The sequence below is a fragment of the Symphodus melops genome, assembly GCF_947650265.1.
Source record: "Symphodus melops genome assembly, chromosome: 11".
Classification (NCBI taxonomy): Eukaryota; Metazoa; Chordata; class Actinopteri; order Labriformes; family Labridae; genus Symphodus; species Symphodus melops.
The window spans coordinates 22,733,301-22,751,731 of record NC_136701.1 but is presented as its reverse complement, the minus strand read 5'-3'; the positions used below and the strand labels follow the sequence as shown (position 1 = coordinate 22,751,731).

Sequence of the window (18,431 nt, the reverse complement as noted above, 5' to 3'; positions counted from 1 at the left end):
CTGAGTGTTTCCTCAGAACCACAACGTTGTGGTCAGGAGTATTTCTGGATCCTGGAACTGTAATGACCTTTTCTCCCAGTTTCAACATTAGAGTGGTTTAAACACCGGATAATGACTTATCCACATCCTAAGTAGTTGGCTTGCCTCTGATTTTGGCAAACAAAATGGCTACATAATAAATGAATGTTTGTATTTCCAATTTTAGCTGCGGGGTCGATTTCCAGGAGCTGGGCCTGATGAGTATTTTTTGTAAAATTAGCTGACATGGGCTCATTAAACAAATGAGTTTTTGTTCAGCTTGAAAGCTGAAGGAAACCCCTCTTGGTGTAGATATAATGTTTAGCCTGTTGACCTTTAATTAGCCGTCGTGTGACTGAGGAGCAGCCTGCGTGATGCAGCTGTGGAGGGGGTCCGTGGTGGGGTCGTGAATGAGCAGAAACAAGCTCCACTCTCTGCTGAAGATACAAGCATGAATAAAACATTCATGTTACTCTTTTAATGAAGTCTCACCCATCGGGTGCACTAATGAAAAATTAATGCCGCTGATGCAGAAGTTGCTAACCAGCGGGAATGATGAGCAATACTTGAAACACCAGTATTAGCAGATTGATTGTAGGGTGAACTGAAACCCATCAAACAAATTAAAACATGCGTTCTTGTTTCCTCTGGTTGGGTTTCTGGGTGTAGATTTATAGGCAGCTGCTTCTTCAAAAACAGCCGAAACGTTTTTGAAACGTTTGATTAGCTAACTAGCTTTGAACACATGCTAACAAAAAGTATTTTCCAGTGCACGAAAAGCCAACCATTGAAATGTCTTCGAACCCACTGCACCGTTCAAGCTTTGTTTATACGATCAAGCTCAAATTATGATTACGACAAATTTGCTTTCAAGAACTTTGAAATCGTATCTGAAGGGCTGTTTTCCCCCCAGTATGCTGAATCCATTTCAGACATATTAGTTGCCATTTTCCTCTCATTGTTTCCATGGAGGGAGCGGGGAAAGTATCCAGCTTTGTAGGAAGGTGATCCATCAAAAATCTCTGTTTGGCCAGGGTTTTTCTACAGTGTCTCCAGGGATCAAGCACATCTTCAGAACTTTCCCAATCTCCTCGAATTCTCTGCAACTTAAAGCTGTGTGCATTTGCAAAGAGGTAATCTACAGGGAAAAGAAGAGGCTGTGCAACAGATGCGTGTGCCAGTTGATTTATTTTTGGCAATATTTGCGTTGGGATTCAGATGCACAAACTAAAGTCTTTTCAATAAAAAGTCAGGATCAGGTCCCGACATTTCCTAAAGTCTTGACCTTCATGAGTCACAGATCTCTTTAGGGTCCTGAGCTCGAGCTGTGAGGTGCTCCGGGGGGATCACTGATGCAGAAAGAGGTGCCTTTGAGGAGATTTGCAGCACTTCCTTATCTCTCTATGTTAAAGAATAAAGCCTGCACCCCTCTCTGCCACTGACTGTCACCCCGGGAACAGGCTGCTGGGAGATTTGTGCCAGACGCTACCTCTGAAAGCACGGCCGCATCAGCGGGACAAGGAGCTCTCATCTCCACTGTAGGGCCTGCATGCGTTCACTGTGTGTGTGTGTGTGTGTGTGTGTGTGTGTGTGTGTGTGTCAGGGCTCTTTGATGTCAGGCGGTGCAGAGTGTCCCCCAGGTGTTCGACACAACTCTGGGGTTGCGTATTGAGAAATCCTCCTCCCTGTCATCCACACTTACATGCTAGCTTTTTACACCCTCCTCTCTCGGAGGTGCACTCAGTGTCCACACACAACTTTTGTTCAGGGACTCTGCAGGTTCTGGAAAAGTCTGAAACCCTCTTCTACTCTTCCATTTCCACGGAAGTAGCATTAAAAGCAGATTTTCTTTGCTGAGGATATACTGTACATTTGGAGTGTATCCAGTGGACTTTGATCCTGTATTTCTCATATTTTAACATTAAACCTGAGACACCATGCTTTATTAGTTATAGCTCTTGATCTGTTGTTTTCTAATACTGTCCCAAAAAAAACAACCCAACAGGACCAGCAGACATTTCATAGATCATTTATTTGAGGACATTTTAATGTTCTCAGAAGAATTCCGTCTCATTTCATGGCTCAGCAGTCATGTGAGGGATTAGGGTTAGGCCCAGTAAATGAGGCTGGTTTGTCGTGTCAGAGGTGATTTGCACTCTTATCTGTGGTGGAGCTGCAGCTCGACCGGACCCCTAAGCTGACAGCCTTAATCAAACGGGAAAGCCAATAATGGCGAGCACTTAAGTTAGCGTCTGAGGGCATTGTCTCAGTGTTAGAGCGCATAATGAGCGACTGTATACAGAAGCTGTCCTGGAAGTATCCCCCGTCATTATGTGTGTCATTGTCTCATTTGTATTGTGAGAGTGTTATGTGGCTCTGTTTGTCTCTCTGTCGTCTCCACGGTACAATTCTTTGTCACTTGTGTTGCATAGAAGCTGAGAGCATCACAAAATGAAGCTGCAGACTTTTAAGTAAGCAATCTAATGAAGCTCATTGTAAATCTTGTATTTGTGGCCCCCCAGGTTGTTGGGGGTGTCGTCGGATAGCTTTGTCGGTTATGTCAAGCCCCCCCATACATGGAGGCTGTAGTCCTCGACTAAACGGCCGTGGGTTTGAATCCGACTGTGGCCCTTTGCTGCATGTCGTCCCCCAACTCTCTTCTTGCAACACTTCCTGTTTCTGTTCGGCTGGTTTTGGATGAATGTAGTTCAGCTCTCAGGAGATAAACTGACCGACCTCCCGAAGCTGCGTCCCAAGAACAACACCTCTAGCAGGGCTTAAAATAGCGAGTCCTCAGACCTGACATTGAAAGTCTGGTTAGATGTGTCATCTTGTTTACTTTGTTGTGATTGAATTATTCATCATGATCACAGAGTGAGATTTTACCAGGTTTCACCGCAGTAGACGTTTCTACTCCTTCATATACGATGTGGATGATATTTTGGTGTTGGCACTCGAATGTATTTTCTTGGCACTCAGTTGGACTTTTATTCAGAGCCTTACCCAGTCCTGCTGTGATTATTGGCAAACGATAGAACTCAAATCAGTTTGTGGAGAGATTTAGATCAGCATGTAGGAAAAGGAAAATAACAGAAAAGCAACGAAACACGTTATAAAACGAGGAAACACGGTGTTTGATTGCAGTTAAATGTTAAAACAATGTTAAATGTGGCAGTGGTATTTTCAACACATTTCTCCAGTTAGAAAGTTTATGGGCACCTTGAATTGTGTCTGTGTTTGTGTTTGAACTGGGAAAAGTGTGTCCCTCCGCCCTCTTCTGTCGTTCCCCCTCTGACCGGCCATTTAAGGGTCTCGTTGCCAGTAACATGCCTGATCCTGTCAACACATCCAAATATTCTGGACTCCTGTGTGTGTGTTTTTTTTTGAATGAATGAATTAGCTCAGTATCATTTGGACCCAGACAGCAGACAGGCACAAATGTATGCACAGACACACACATGCACACACACACATCAGCAGGCAGGCAGCAGTTTTGGTTGTCAGGGTCCATAGATCATGGGTCATGTGTGTTTGTGCTCAAGTCCGTGCTGCATAAAGTCACAACAGGAACAGATAAGAGCGGTCCCAGGTTGGCTTTGGGAGCTAAATCCCCGGCAGCCCCCCGGTGCTAATCGGATTAGCTGAAAAGTTAGCAGCACGGCCCCAAAGAGACACAACATTTTTTACACTGACTTCTGTGACATATTTTGTTCTCCAGCCTCCATAATCTGCTTCTCGTCTCAGAGCCTTTTCTTTGTCACAATCAACAACAACTTGAGTGCACGATGAACTGTTTTTAACCTTTACTTCAGGGATGGAAAAGCATCTTTCTGCAGTCTGAGTGTGAGGGGGGGGGGGATCTGATCCACCCAGGTGGGGGAACAATGGCGTGCCCGTTTTCTTGAAAGGAATGGTTGGCTGCGCATAGACTCAAGAAAGGAGGGAGGGAAGAGAAGAAAAAAAAGAGTTGTGAAATGATTGGTAGTGAGACGGGGGGATGATGGGGGAGCAGCCGGCTGAATGGGGGCAGCAGGGTGGCAACTGGACTCTTAAAGCTCCTTTCATGCTTGGTCTGTTTCAACCAACGCTAAAAACACACACGAGGACTCTGAAATTCTGCCTTTTTACTAATCGTTTGTCCTTTTTTTTTTTTTCAAGAACCTTTGAATTTTAAACAACAATATAGTTTCCCCAGTTGTTCTTTGTTGATCTGAAACTTTTATGTTTAATGAAGCCTAAATGAATGTTTTTATTCACAAGTCTGTTCTTGTGGCCTCAATTCATATCAGTGCACATAATGAATTTGCTTTAAGACGATAATGTTTCTGTGTTTGAATTTTCTTTTGGTGTTTTGTACAGTTTTGTGTGTTTAGTGGTCATTTAAAGGGGCCTATCTGTTGAGCATTGCACCTTTATGACAGGCTCACAATGGTGGTCAGTGAAAACAAAAGAAAACAATGGGTCACAGTCAGAGACATTCAGAGAAGAAATCTAAAAAAATGTGATTATGCATGTCTACTTTCTGCTTGTTCCCTTTAAACCCTTTCCATTTAAAAAGTAAAACATGCCCTTTTTACTCCACTAAGTTTATTTCACAACTTGGCAACCAAAACCATTAAAAATCTTTTTTTTTGGTTTCGGATAAAATATATCTTTACATGTGATTAATCCCACAACTATCTTTTGACTGCAAAAAATTGCTCGTCATAACTAAGACTCAAGTGTTGATAGTTAGGATTATACTGCGAGTAATCTGTGATTGAGCAGGCAGCAGTCGCTGTTCTGCACAAAAGCCCTGCAGAAAAATGTAGAAAATCAAAAGCCAAGTTTAAGCATGGGCAGTTGAGATAAGAAACGTTGGTAAATTAGTGAATGCCGATGCCACCTGATGGTGTAAAAGGAGGAGGGGAAGTATCCTTCACCATCTTGCATAACAACCTCAAACCAGAAAAGAGTCTTTTTCAAGCCGTCTTGTTTCTCTTTGTCACTCCGTGAGCGGGCCCCTCTCTGACAGCAGCCAAGTCCAACATGGCTGAAAAAGCTCTTGGCTCTCTGAATCAACAGCCCAGTGTCAAACTGGCTAGCCTTCTCATGCCTGCATTCCCCCAATGATGTCTAGGGAACTGGTTTTTCTGGCCAAGATGTGGTTTTGTGGCGAGAGTCAGCCAGGCAGAAGGAGGATGAAAATGATGCCATGTGGACAAGAAGCCTTTTCTTCTTTGTTCTCTTAACATGGCAGACTGGTTCCAGGTTGGCGGGGAAGACAGTCAGCGATCTGCCAAACACAATGCACTTAGACTTGAATTAGGTTTAAGGGTCAGTACTACAATTAGATTCAAGTAAGCGAGAACACGGTCACAGTGGAATGCCAACAGTTTTATGGTTTTGGACCTTTCAATAATGAAATGGGTCTGTTGTCCACGTCCCCGAGAGACCAGACGTTTGATGTGCATGTCTTTGTTTTTCAGTGTGGGCCAAGGTGGAGGTGACAATGCAGGAGAGTGTGGAGGTTTACCTGGATGACTCGGCACAGATCCCCTGCCAGTACAGCTTCACCGACAACAAAGAGCCCAGCTTCGTCATGATCCAGTGGTTTGTGGTGAGTACTGCTGGACCTGCTGTGAAAACTGACACTGCCTGTCAGGGACTAACAGACCGCACATGTAAGGAGAGGGGCTTTGTACACGAGGTTAGTCATTTGAGTTAAGGTCAGGGAGCCAAGAGTCCAGCTCCGAGTCGTAGTTTCTGCAGCCCCAATACACAACTATGATTTTCAAAATGTAGCCAGAATATGAAGACGGGACGCAGTCACAGAGAATAATAAACACAAAAGCTGCTCGTCAGCATGTTTTTTAAGTCTACCATATGTTTTCCTTATATATGTGTTATAGTGCCAGGGTTTCCAGCAGCATATTTCAATGGAGGAGTAATAAGTTCCTCGAGTGACTTCATGAGAAATTATACTTTTATGAAATGTTATATTAAGCTTGAGGGAAAGCAACCAGAGGCATTACATCATGCAGCTGCTGGCACGTTATGTATTTACTGAGTAAGTCGCTTACTTCAACACTCATCTAGACACCGCTGTAATGGCTCCATTAAAGATGGAGCGAAAAACGAGGCAGCCAAAAGTTGGCCCAAGGTAAGCATCTGTCAAAAATATCCATATGAGTTTAAACCAGCAGGCAAAAGTTCAAGAGTTTAACCCAAGGCAGGTTTACACCGAGGAGGACTAGAACGCTTTGGTAAGGGGGGGTTTAATGGTTGGGTTGAAATGAGCAGAAGGACTGTACGGCGTGGGAATCTGGCGAATCAATAAATATCTGTCTGACACAATGAAGACATGAAAAATCGTATCCAGAGCAGTCGGATTTAACCCGGCAGGCGAAAAGGGATTGATGGAAAGCAGTGGCAGGAGTTAATTAGAGCGGCATGTCTGTGGAAAATAGAAGACAAAACTTCTGAGATTGTACAAGTTGGTAAAATCAGAGACAAATGGCCCACTCAATCACAGCCATGTTGGGGTGTGGGAGAAAGGACTCATCGCTGCTCAGCCCGTCAGACTCAAACTGATATCAGCTTCTTAATTTCCTGCTCGACTCACATTTTAGCCATCATTCCTGTAAGCATATAACACAAGTTCACACTGATTCTACTGATACCAAACATCAGAGCTGATCAAAAAGTAAACTGACTTTGTTTCGTTCTGCAGAGAGCTAAATCAAGCAGCTCACGTGTTCGGATTTTCTACCTCGGTGGCAATGAGCGTACGGCGGACAACAACACCGAGTACACCGATCGCATCGACGTGACTGCAGACCAGCACGGGACTCGACTCACCATCCTTAATGTCCAGCTCTCCGATCAGAGGGAATTCTTCTGCCAAGTTAACGGTATGGCTGCCGGGAACGCTGAAGGCAAGACCCACCTCAGAGTGTTTGGTAAGTCCGCCCAGAAAAACAAAACAAAAAACACACTAACAGGCAGACAGAGAAATTCAGAAAAATGTAAGTCTTGATTAGTAAGATTGACATCTTTAATGGTTGATTATGTTCCTGCTGCAGCTCCTCCAGAGGCTCCCGTGATCGAGGGAGTCCTGAATGGAATATCTGTGACCAATGAGGTGCCATCAAAGGTGGGTTTACTTCAAATCACGCACACACACAAAACGGAATACTGTAATCTGTAGGATCACTATGTGACGTTCACTTTCATTTACTGCTGCACTGACAACATTTAAAAATCTAAAAGCCAATGTCCCTGTCCCTCCAGATCGCATCATGCGAGGCTCAGAACGGCTTCCCGAAACCCAACATCACCTGGTACAGGAACAACGTGCCACTCATACCTGAAGCAGGATGTAAGTGGGCGTGTCTTTATTTCTGCCTGCCATGAATTTATCTATCGGTTTATAAAGGTCTGCCATGTTACAGTCACACAGCATTTTATTTCATTCTTCTTTATCTTTATCTAAACAAGTAGCAGGAGGTCATGTCAACATGAAAAGGTTTTTAGTAGCCACTCTAGAAGCTTGATGTTTGGGCTCTTCGTCTCATCATTACCTCTGTGTGTTTACACCTTTAAGGCAGATCCTTTTGTACAAAGTTCTTCACATAATTTCTCTTTCTTTGTCGAAGTCACACTCCTGAATTGCTTTGCTGTTCTGTGGTCCTAAAGAGTGTGTGTGTGTGTGTGTGTAGCCTGAAGTCTGTCGTTGTCCTCTCCATTTCTCCAGATGTAAACGTGTTGATGCTTTTCCAAGAGCTGTCCGGCTTCTACTCCCACCAGAGCATTCTGGAGTACAAGGTGACTAAAGAGGATAAAGACGCACATTTCTCCTGTGAGGTCAGCTTCTTTGTCCCTGGAGCCATCAGGACAGTGGAGTCCAGCAGCATTAACATCACGGTTCACTGTGAGTACCACTGAGCCCTTTTTGACTGCTGGCCAATAAGCCTGGCTGTACCAGCAATCTGATGACCCTCAGACAATAGCTGGAGGAGGTATCACTAACGTTTGTTAATGTGCTCCAAATGGGTTCAGCTTTTATCCTCCTTTATTGTGCTTTTCAGTTTCTGTTTGATATTAACAAGATTCAAGAGCCCTGGAGGCAAAACGTTTTCTCCTTGTTTCAAGACAAACACTTTCCCTGCAGTTTTTATTTTCTAACACAAAAACAAAACGATCCCCTTTTTTTTTTTCCTTCACCGTGAAATCAGCTTCAGACAGACTTGTGTCTGTGTGTTCAGCGTGCAATCTCATGCATGTGAAATACAACTTTAAAAAAAAATTTCCTTTTCCTCCATAACCTGCTATGAAACATCAACGCTGCTTTGAAGAACGCATTATTGGTCGCCACTTTTAACCTGCAGCCAGAACAGAACTCTCCAAATTCAGTTTCTACCAAAAAGCAACATCTCGTTCCTCTTTGCTTGTTTTTATATATTTGAAACATTATTGTTATATCGTGTGTGTTTATATAGAAGCTGAAGTTTGAGATTATTTATTCAACACTGTCTCCTTATTGGCTCAAATCGGAGGCCATTTTCTACTTCCGTCATACCTCACCACCTGGTCTACAGGACTTTAGCTGTGAAGGGTCATTGACCCCGTGTAAAGGAGTCATGATCAATAACCTTTGACTCATGAAATGATAAAGCCTCAGCTTCTTTGAACAGTCTTAAATAATCTCTCTTCATTTCTCACGTTATTGTGTTTACTGCTATTTGATCACCTGAATGTATTTGTATTGGTCACAATACGTGTCTGTAGCTCTGCTGTGTGATAATGTGGCTGTCTCAAACCGAAACAGTTTGTGCTGTCAGCATTATGGAAATGTTCTTTTAAAATGACTTCAGCAGCTCGCTGAATAAGCCTGCTTAATTGGATTTTGTACGTGTGTGTATGTGTGTGTGTGTGTTTCCAGACCCCACCACCATGGTGGAGCTGTGGAAGGACTTGCCCAAGGGCCTGGTCAAAGAGGGGGATACTGTGGAGCTGCGTTGCCAGGGTGATGGCAACCCCCCGTCGCCCTTCATTTTCAACAGAGAACAAGTAAGAATGGGACGCTGAAAGTCCCCTCGAGAGAAAGGGTGACACACGGGAGACATGTGGGGAATGTTTTTGATATGCAGAGCTCACAGGGCCCCATGTAGACATGAGTGTGCACGCTCTGAGAAGGCTCTGTCAGCTCTGACCCTGCAGATCCAGACCGGAGGCCACACTGACAGGGCTCATGGGTACGACTCATTCCCATGTCAGACACACATCCATTGTATGTGTGGACAATACAAAAACCCAGCTGACTGCCATCTTAACTTCTGCTAACTAGACAGTCACAGACATTTCTAAAGAGGCTGTTAAACCAGGACGTGGGAGCCTAATTGTGCTCTCAAAGACTTTTATTTTCTAAAGTCTCCGACACTTAAGGCCATCGTCACAACGCAACTTAATTTAGGTTTGAGTAAGTTCTGCCTCCATCTCACCACAGATTCCAGTGTAAAATGTTTCTGCCTTTGCAGCTCAAACTCTCAGGTTTTAAAGTGGTCATTAATTGTTGGCTGAAATGATTGAAATAGCCAACATTATCCTCTGACAGAAAGTCTCAGCTGTTATTTGCAAAGCTGGAAGCGATGAATCTGTGTGCGTTTGGAAAAAACAGTCAACCAAAGAAGGATTTTTTTTCAGCCCATTTGTAATCTCTCTCCCAGAGGATTACATGATTCACCAGTGGGCAGGTTTGATCAATCACCTGTTTTCTACCCACAAAGTCTATTTCTGCTAAGAGAGAGACGATGCTTCGCTCTGCGACTGCCCCCATAGGACTATCTATCGTGACTAATCGTCCTGTTCTCCTGGAAACACGCCATGCCTTAAACCTCACTTGTTATTAGTTCTGTCATGACTTTCACACGATCACATCTCGGATTAAAATCACTAATGAGAGTGGTGGTTGCAGGAGCCGGATGTGGACTTGGAGAGCAGCGGGGATGTGTTGATCCTGTCACCAGTGTCACGGGCAGACAGCGGTATCTACCAGTGTCGCCCTCTGGACACGGACATTTACTCGGATGTCAAAGGAGAGATGCAGCTCACTGTGCACTGTGAGGAGCCGTCACACACACACACACACACACACACACACACACACACACACACACACACACACACACACACACAGTATAATAGGGCATACATTAGACACTGGCATAAACAAAGAAGATTCAAACTGTTAGTCAGTTGAGTTTGACCTGTTTTTTTTTTTTTAAAGATATTATCAGTTTGTGCAGAGGTTAGATGATGTCTCTCATCTTTGTTCTGGGCGGTACAAATCACTTCCTGACTCCACTGAACGAACTCATAGAAGATGGATACTTATCATGTTATCTGAGTTTTAAAATCAACTGTGAAACTATTGCAAAGCGACCTTGTGACCCCGTGTTTCCTGTGTTGTGTTTTGTCGTTGTCCTTGCGTTCAGATTTGGACCCGGCTGTGGTGGTCCCTAAAGACTCAGAAGTCATGCTCAAAGGAGAAGACCTGACTGCTACGTGCAACGCTCTGTCCTCCCTCAAGACACAAACTGTCTGGTACAAGGTAATTTACACATCAGACTGAAGGGATTTAAGAGAGATTTCCTTTAGACCAACTTGAAGCTCATGAAGTGGTACATTATCTGGTATTCATACACTGTGAGTACATACAAGTCCCTTTTGTTTAACCTCCACAGAACAGTGCAAACCCCCTGACCCTTTATGAAAGAGGTATTTTCTAAATTATGATGTTTAAGGATGGAGAACCATAAAAGTAGTTTTTTTCCTGTGAAGCTGCAGTAAGTCTGGTTACAGTTAACAGCGCAAACACGCTGGCATGAAAAGTAGTGAAGGAATGTGAAGTATGAGAAGGGATGTAAAGAAGAGAGGCAGCATAAACACAAGTTACAGACTTTTAAAAAAAACAAGAGTACGAGCCAAAGTGAGGCTTTCTTTAAATGCAGGTCATTGAACACTTTTGTAAACACGGTTGGCGTGGCTCTGCTGCTGCTGGGGAATCAACAAGAGCAAGACCACTTTCTTGTTCAGGTGTGGACTCCAGTAAGAGACTGCAACAGGCCGAAGACTGGTTTGTCACTGTTAGTTGGGGAGATGGTTTGATTTCCTCTGATACTGTTTTTTTTTAATCATATTTTTGCACTGAAGAATTTTAGACGATGTTTAAAACCACACCACTGAGGGGCCGCTGATCATTGGCCAACATGGCTGTTTCAATTCACTAATTGTACCCGAGTACTATTTTAAATCTGTGTGTGTGTGTGTGTGTGTTTGTACAGAATGGTGTACAGGTCGGGAAGGGGAACACGTTGCACCTGAGAGACGCCACCTATGAAACATCTGGAGAGTATATCTGCGAGGTGACGGTTCCCTCCCTGCCTGCCCTGCACACCAGCGGCTCCGTTCACATCATCGTCCAAGGTCAGTCATTCATTTCCACCGTTTTATTTCACAGTCGATGCCAAGAGTCGCTTCCAAACTAAATACTTATCTAGAGTCGATTACATTGAACACATGGGCGAGGTCTCAATTCAATTGTGTAATTAAATTACATTCCATCCAGATTGTTTTGAGTTTGAGTCTGTAAATAAATAAAGACCATTATCTGTCTTTCTGTTACATTTATACATATTTGCAAATGGACTGGAAGAATAAATAGATTCAGGGTCAAAAACTCCCAATCGTGCCTCCTCTCTAAACACAAAAGATTACCCGGGAGGAGGCAGCATACAAATTTCAAGAAGAGATAACTTACCCGTTACCAGAAACTGTTATTTTCAACCAGCTCTCCCTGACTGCAGCTTAGTGTCAATCTGAGGCCGTGACATGAGTTCATGTTATCTGAGGTCTGTATGGAAAAGAGCTGAGTCTGCCATGAGCTCAGTTCAGGTTATCTGAAGACGGTATGTAAATTTACAGAGCCAGCCATGAACTTTTCAACTCTCCGTGAAGTTTGACACATGCAAATATGAAGAAGTGTGAATTCATGTTTTTTCTGTTGCAGAAGAAAAACTTATTCAGGAGAAAGAAAAATGATAAATAATGTGGGGAAAATGCATTTGTTGTCGTGGACATATTGAAAAAGCCATATTGTCACATGGTACCAACTTCCTGGATTATGCAGATGTTTCAAAGCCAGATGTAGGGGTGCTGGTTAGCTCAGAAGTAGAGCAGGTACCCCGGGTCCTGGGTTCGACTCTGACCTTTAGCCCTTTGGTGTAGAGTTGTTACTCTGCCTTTAACTTGTCTGCATCTTGATGGATCTGAAGTGTACAGCTATGTGCACACATGTCCATATTCAGTCCTCCTCTGGGTTATAAATGGAGTCTTTTGTTAACATCCAAGTCCTGAAATGTGATTAGCCTGAGAGTGCTTCATTTAAAACACCTGCTTCTGTTAGAACAGAGTGTGCTGAATCACTGAGCTTTAACATTTAAAGAAAACAAAACAATGTGGAGGACTTTCACCTAAAACACGTGTGCAGTAAGAGGAAGCTCGGCATCCAAACAAAAAGTCAAACTGGACTTTATTTGTGAATGTTTAAAAAGAAAAACTCTTCAGCTGAGTGTTGATTGACTCTTCGAGCAAGGCACTAAGAGTTAATGAAGACAACAGGTGAACATGGAGGAAGTTCAAACTGTAGTTACAGTGTAGTTACTGAATACTGTGTGTGTGTGTGTGTGTGTGTGTGTGTTTGTGCAGGCGGTCCTCAGATGGTGGGAGTGGAGCAGGAGGTTCAGCTGGAGGAGGCAGCAGGCCGCATGGTGAACCTGAGCTGTGAGGCTCAGGGTCACCCTCTGCCCAGCATCTCCTGGAACATCATCGGCAGCCAGGTATCACAGTCTGACCCGCAGCACTAACTTACCTCAGGATACGTGATCATTTCATGCACTTCACACTACAAGTCACTTCACTCAAGATAGGAAGAGAAATATCTACCTCCAAGTTGGTGGAGTTACTCTTAAAGCAAAATATCAGTTTGGGTGTTGCACTTTTTAGCATGTTGTCTTATTATGTACATAGTGACTAAATGTTTTTACTGCCATATATATTTAATATATATATCTGTGTTGTTTTGGTGGCTTCATTCACTGTTAAAAGAGAAAATCAGAGGATATTCTGCTGGTTTACTGATTCACATTATCTGTACTGTAAATTCCTGCATAACACTGATATTGACAGTTTGACTTAAAAAACCCACTTTACCTGTTATTACAGTTTACATGCTTCTGAAATGTGCATGTGTGTTCGTGTGACTCTCCACAGAACTGGCAGGAGGTGGTGATCAAGGCCAACGAGCACATGACTCACAGCGTGGTTTCAGTCAAAGTCACCTCGGACGTTAGCGCTCTGTGCAACGCTTCAAATGACATGGGCACGGAGGTCAAAGCTTTCAGCATCAAAGCCAGTAAGAGCCTCTCTCTCACACTTTTACATCCTGTATGTTCATGGGACAAACGGGGGTCGGAAATAGGTCTTCAGTATTCACACTAAAGGCTGCTAGATTCTCTGCTTTCCTAAAAGCCAGTGGAAGGTGTATTATTGGGCTTTTTATGCCTTCAATGTGGAGAAAAGATAGAGTCCAAAATCAGTCAGAGAGAGAGAGAGAGAGAGAGAGAGAGAGTGGGGAGTGACATGCAGGAAAGGAACCACTGGTGACCTTAATCCCCGTGTTACAAAACTAAGGCAAAATGTACTTGTGTGTTTGAATTTCCTCCCGGGGACAAATAAAGTTTTTTTGGATTGAATTTCACATGAATACTAAAACAATGTTTGGCTTCTGGTTCATTCAGGGATCTGTGGCGAGTTAAAGGAAACAACTTGATGTCAGTCGACTGTTCTGATCTCGCTTTTGAAGCCTTAATGAATCATAAGCACGAGCTGCTCTTCATCACTAGAGAAGTGATCAGAGAACATTTTGTAATGTCAGGCTGTACAAGCAAACCATGTTCAGTGTGGACTCACATAACAAGCAGTATGAAACGCTTAGTTTTGGACTTTTGAGGTGATGGGGGTGTGATGGATTTTAAAAGTGTTTTTCTTTAGTGAGCTGTGCACAAGTTTTCTTCGTAGTTTATAGCTGGAATCACCTGCAGTCACTGACGCACGCTGACGTTTAGCCTTCTGCCTTCTTCAGCGTGTTTACCAGGTTCATGGTGTCACAGTGATGATACTGACACGAGTCTTGTGTTTTCACCATATTGATACCTGTTTCAATACCAGAGCAACACGACAGAAGTCCAAGGCTGCAAATAGTAAACAAAAATGTTGTTTGTATTTCCCTCCTCCACGCTGTCTTTACTGCAGACATACTGTATGATGTTGTTAAAATAATCCAGACTGCATGCTCCCTCTCTCTCTCTCTCTCCTTCTCTCTCTCTCTCTCCCCTTCTCTCTCTCTCTCTCTCTCTCTCCCTCCTTCTCTCTCTCTCCTTCTCTCTCTCTCTCCCTCCCTCTCTCTCTTCTTCTCTCTCTCTCTCCCTCTCTCTCTCTCCTTCTCCCTCTCTCTCCTTCTCTCTCTCTCCCTCTCCTTCTCCCTCTCTCTCTCTCTCTCTCCCTCTCTCTCTCTCTCTCCCTCTCTCTTTCTCTCCTTCTCTCTCTCTCTCCTCTCTCCCTCTCCTTCTCCCTCTCTCTCTCTCCCTCTCTCTCTCTCCCTCTCTCTCCTTCTCCCTCTCTCTCCCTCTCTCTCTCTCCTTCTCCCTCTCTCTCTCCCTCCCTCTCTCTCTCCTCTCTCTCTCCCTCTCTCTCTCTCTCAGCTTTTGTTTAAAATGTGACTGAAGCTCTGAAGTTTCATGAACATTAAAATAACAGATGTTTTAAAATATGTGGCGTTCAAAGGTACTACCGATTATTTTAATTTGACAACCTTAATCCTTATCTCTATTCTGGCAAGTTAATGAAGTGTGTGTTTTGTGGATGTCCTGTTAGAGCTGGCAGGTTTTTGTAGAGACATTAAGTAATGTATGTTGTACTGACAGAAGAAGCCGTGATTTTCTTCTTCTGGAGCTGCTGAGTCAGCAGAACATAGTAAAAAATACCCCATGAATGATAATCATTAAAAAAATCACAGGCCATGATGGAGTTCTGACTTCTGGTCAAACGACTGCACTGAACAACATCATGCATCAACCTTTTTGTTGTTGTCAGCCCGATTTTTCTTGTTTTGAGAAGTTTATATCTGAAAGAGGCCTGAAGTTTAAAAAATGAATCATTAATGAAAGAAAAGTCTCTTCTTTAAAACACATTTTATCTTATCTTTATTCCTCTGGAGTCCAGAGCTCTTTGGTTTGAACGGCTGCTATAAAAGATTCAAGAAGTCCTTATTGTTCTATGTTGTGTCTGAAGAGGTTTTAATCTCTTTAAATCCTTATTCTTCAGCTCAGCTTTACTCGCACCTTAGTCATGATGAGAAGTCAACGTGTGTATTAACTAAGGCGGCTATAAGCAGGTTCAGAGAGAGCAGTGTGTGTTTGGGTGGACTCTAAGTGTTGTTCTACTTGTCCACAGTTCCCAGACTCACCTCCACCGCTCCCTTCTCTCCCGGTAAGATCGCCGCTCTGCCGCCTCTTGTTTTCAAAGACGCCTCTTTAACTTTCGCTTCCACTCCCAGCCTCTCTTCTGTCTCTGTGTTTGTGCTTTACACTCAAGTTCTGCCTGTGACAATGAATGGTTGGAGGACTCTTTACATTATTTATGATTTCTATACCGGGACTTCACACCAGGACTGTCTTTGGTCTGCTGGGCGGATCTTTGGGATTTGGCCTGTGGGCACATTAAATATTCTGTTTGACTCTGCGAGAAAAAATCACAACAGCAGTAAATTCAAGCAAGAGAACAGTTCTAATGATTCTTTGACCAAACCCGCTGTAGTGAAATAAAAACATTGTTTACACATTTCAGATTTTTTAAACAAACAAACATAAAGCAGAGAACAGACTGAGTTTTACAGCCTTTTCCAGACCGTCTCGGGTTTTATTGTGGATTTTTACACACCAGTGAGGTATGGAGAGGGGCTTGATTATGGGGCAATTTTCTGACTCAATCTGAGCAGTCACTTCATACTGTTAAAATCTTCACATGCCCACAGGGAGAACAACGGGCAAATAATGAGCCTTTCACACAATCAAAAAACGACAGTAATTAAAAAGGAACATTTTCTAAAAATATCTTGAGTGGAGCGCTCACAAATCGCTCGTACTTCTAATTGTTTACCGAGATAATTATGAGCTGTATTTCAGAGTTGAAGCCTCCTAAACACACTTAACAAGAAGATGGAGATCTAGTTAAAGAATGAATAGTGTCGCCATGTTGTGTTATGAAACTCAGACCGATATAATGATAATTTATGCTTTATTAATCCCACAAGCAGAAATTCAGTTTCGGATAAAATGAATGATGCCGTTTCACAAATAATGCTGTACAATCAAAAGTTTTTTTCTGCATGCAGAGCAAATAAAACCCAGAAATTTAATTATTAAAGGTCACATATTATGCAAAATACATGTTACCATGTAGCACTAACACTAATGTGTGTCTACAAACCTCCCAGTTAGTACTGAAGTCCATCCTCTCCGCCTTTAGCCTGCTCCACTTTTCAGAAAATATTTGCTCAATCAGGCTATTTGGAGATTTTCCCTTCATGACATCACAAAGGGCAGTAGCCCCTCCCCCAGGTGGGTGACACTCCCACAGCTAGGTGTTTGTTCTGCCCTCTGAGTCTGCCTTCTCACCCTAAACAACACGACATGGAGCGAGAAAGCCTGAGTACACCCGAGCCCTTCCGGCGTGGTCAGACAGCTCATTTACATATTTAAAGCTACAGACACAGAAACAGCCTGTTCTGAGCAGGGCTGAAAGAGAGGGGTTTATGATCAAATACAGGATCAGAGTGGATTTAGAGGAGGAGGAGAATATGTGACCTTTAAGACTGCTATTGAGGTACTCCCTAACGTGTAATTTAAAGAGAAGTGTCAGCTACGGGTCATGAAGTCTGATGACTGTGTTTCCTTCTTTCTTTTCTTTTTTGAAAAACAGAGGAAGAAAACTGAGTAATGTTATCTGAAGAAGTCAGTCATTAAAGCTATAGGTCACAGATGGTGCACAAAATAAATGACATTTTTTCTGCGGCCTTGAAAGTTTAATTACACCGAATTAAGATAGATGTAATTTCACGCTTTGCTTATCATACTTATGCATACTAACAGTGAAGCTAGTTGATTAAAACAATGCAATTTGTATTTTAGAGAAAGATGTTTCCTTACTCTTATTTTCAAATGGCTCATATCGTCATTTAGCAATTCATGTCTTCAACAGATGGATTCAAAACGAGGAATGTTTGAAATCAAACAATCAGAAGGGGAGATTGTCTGCCTGTTAGTTCCCAGTAAAGCTTCATATAAGAGGAGATAGACCTTTATCAATCCTGAAGGAACTTCAGGTGCCGGGTTTCTCCGACATTTCAGCACAAAATAAAGTAAAAAGTAGTTTTAAATTCAGAGAACCGTTTCTGAAGGAGGATAAATAAAAGTGCACTGAATACTACGTACTCTACCACATGGACCTTACTCTTAATCCTACTATTCCCATCATGCAACAGCTGAAACTTCTCTGTTTGACCTGTCCTGCATGTAGCAACGCCTGATCTTTCCATGTCCTTCAAACGTCACCTCACTGCCGTCTCATTGGCTGCCTTCAGTATAACACACCTCATTTTACAGACGAGGAGCACGACTCGATGGACTGACGCTCACCTGTGATTTCTCTCTCTCTCTGTCTCCGTCTGTGTTTGTGTAGCTGAAGGCAGTGGGGTGATCATCGTGGTGATCATTCTGTGTCTGCTGCTGCTCGCCATCCTCGGCAGCGTCCTCTACTTCCTGCACAAGAAGGGGAAGATCCCCTGTGGACGCTCAGGGAAACAAGAGATGTGAGTATTGCTTACGCTGAATCTGAAAATCTACCCGAGGGGGCGGCGGGACATTCTCTTGATATCAATTCTCACAATATCTAGGAAACACCTGGAACATGAGTGTCCATCAACTTGGAGTTGGGGTTGATCTGGTTAGATTTCGGTAGCCAAAGGTCAAAGGTGAAGGTCACGTTACAAAGTTTTGTGAGCTAACAAAACATGCTTTTAGTTTCACAATCCAGGCTCAGTAAGCTGGACAAAGAGGGAGAGCGCATCGTTTTATAGTCAATTAAAAAGTGTATTAAAACCAAGACAAAAATGTCTTAATAACAGAATATGTAGTCTGTAAATGTGTGGAGGTGAAGAGTGAGAGAGCCTGCCCAGGTGCATGAAACCAAATCAACTAATTCATTTTTCTTTTCTTTTTTTTTTTATGAAGTGGCAAAGAAAGGCGGAGGAAGGT

At 43.1% G+C, this 18,431-nt stretch overlaps 1 protein-coding gene across 4 annotated transcripts in view; it reads left to right on the top strand.

Annotated features, from left to right (window-relative positions):
* The window catches only part of mcama (melanoma cell adhesion molecule a), a 44,921-nt gene that overhangs the window by 22,944 nt on the left and 3,546 nt on the right, over positions 1-18,431 (top strand). For all 4 annotated transcript variants that reach the window (XM_079355715.1, XM_079355713.1, XM_079355712.1 and 1 more), the window contains exons 2-14: positions 5,487-5,617; positions 6,731-6,959; positions 7,083-7,153; positions 7,291-7,378; positions 7,754-7,930; positions 8,942-9,069; positions 9,974-10,118; positions 10,494-10,609; positions 11,343-11,484; positions 12,766-12,896; positions 13,330-13,471; positions 15,571-15,606; positions 17,857-17,986. In XM_079355715.1, coding sequence (XP_079211841.1) covers positions 5,487-5,617; positions 6,731-6,959; positions 7,083-7,153; positions 7,291-7,378; positions 7,754-7,930; positions 8,942-9,069; positions 9,974-10,118; positions 10,494-10,609; positions 11,343-11,484; positions 12,766-12,896; positions 13,330-13,471; positions 15,571-15,606; positions 17,857-17,986 — 1,666 coding nt within the window. The remainder of the gene's footprint in view (positions 1-5,486; positions 5,618-6,730; positions 6,960-7,082; positions 7,154-7,290; positions 7,379-7,753; positions 7,931-8,941; positions 9,070-9,973; positions 10,119-10,493; positions 10,610-11,342; positions 11,485-12,765; positions 12,897-13,329; positions 13,472-15,570; positions 15,607-17,856; positions 17,987-18,431) is intronic.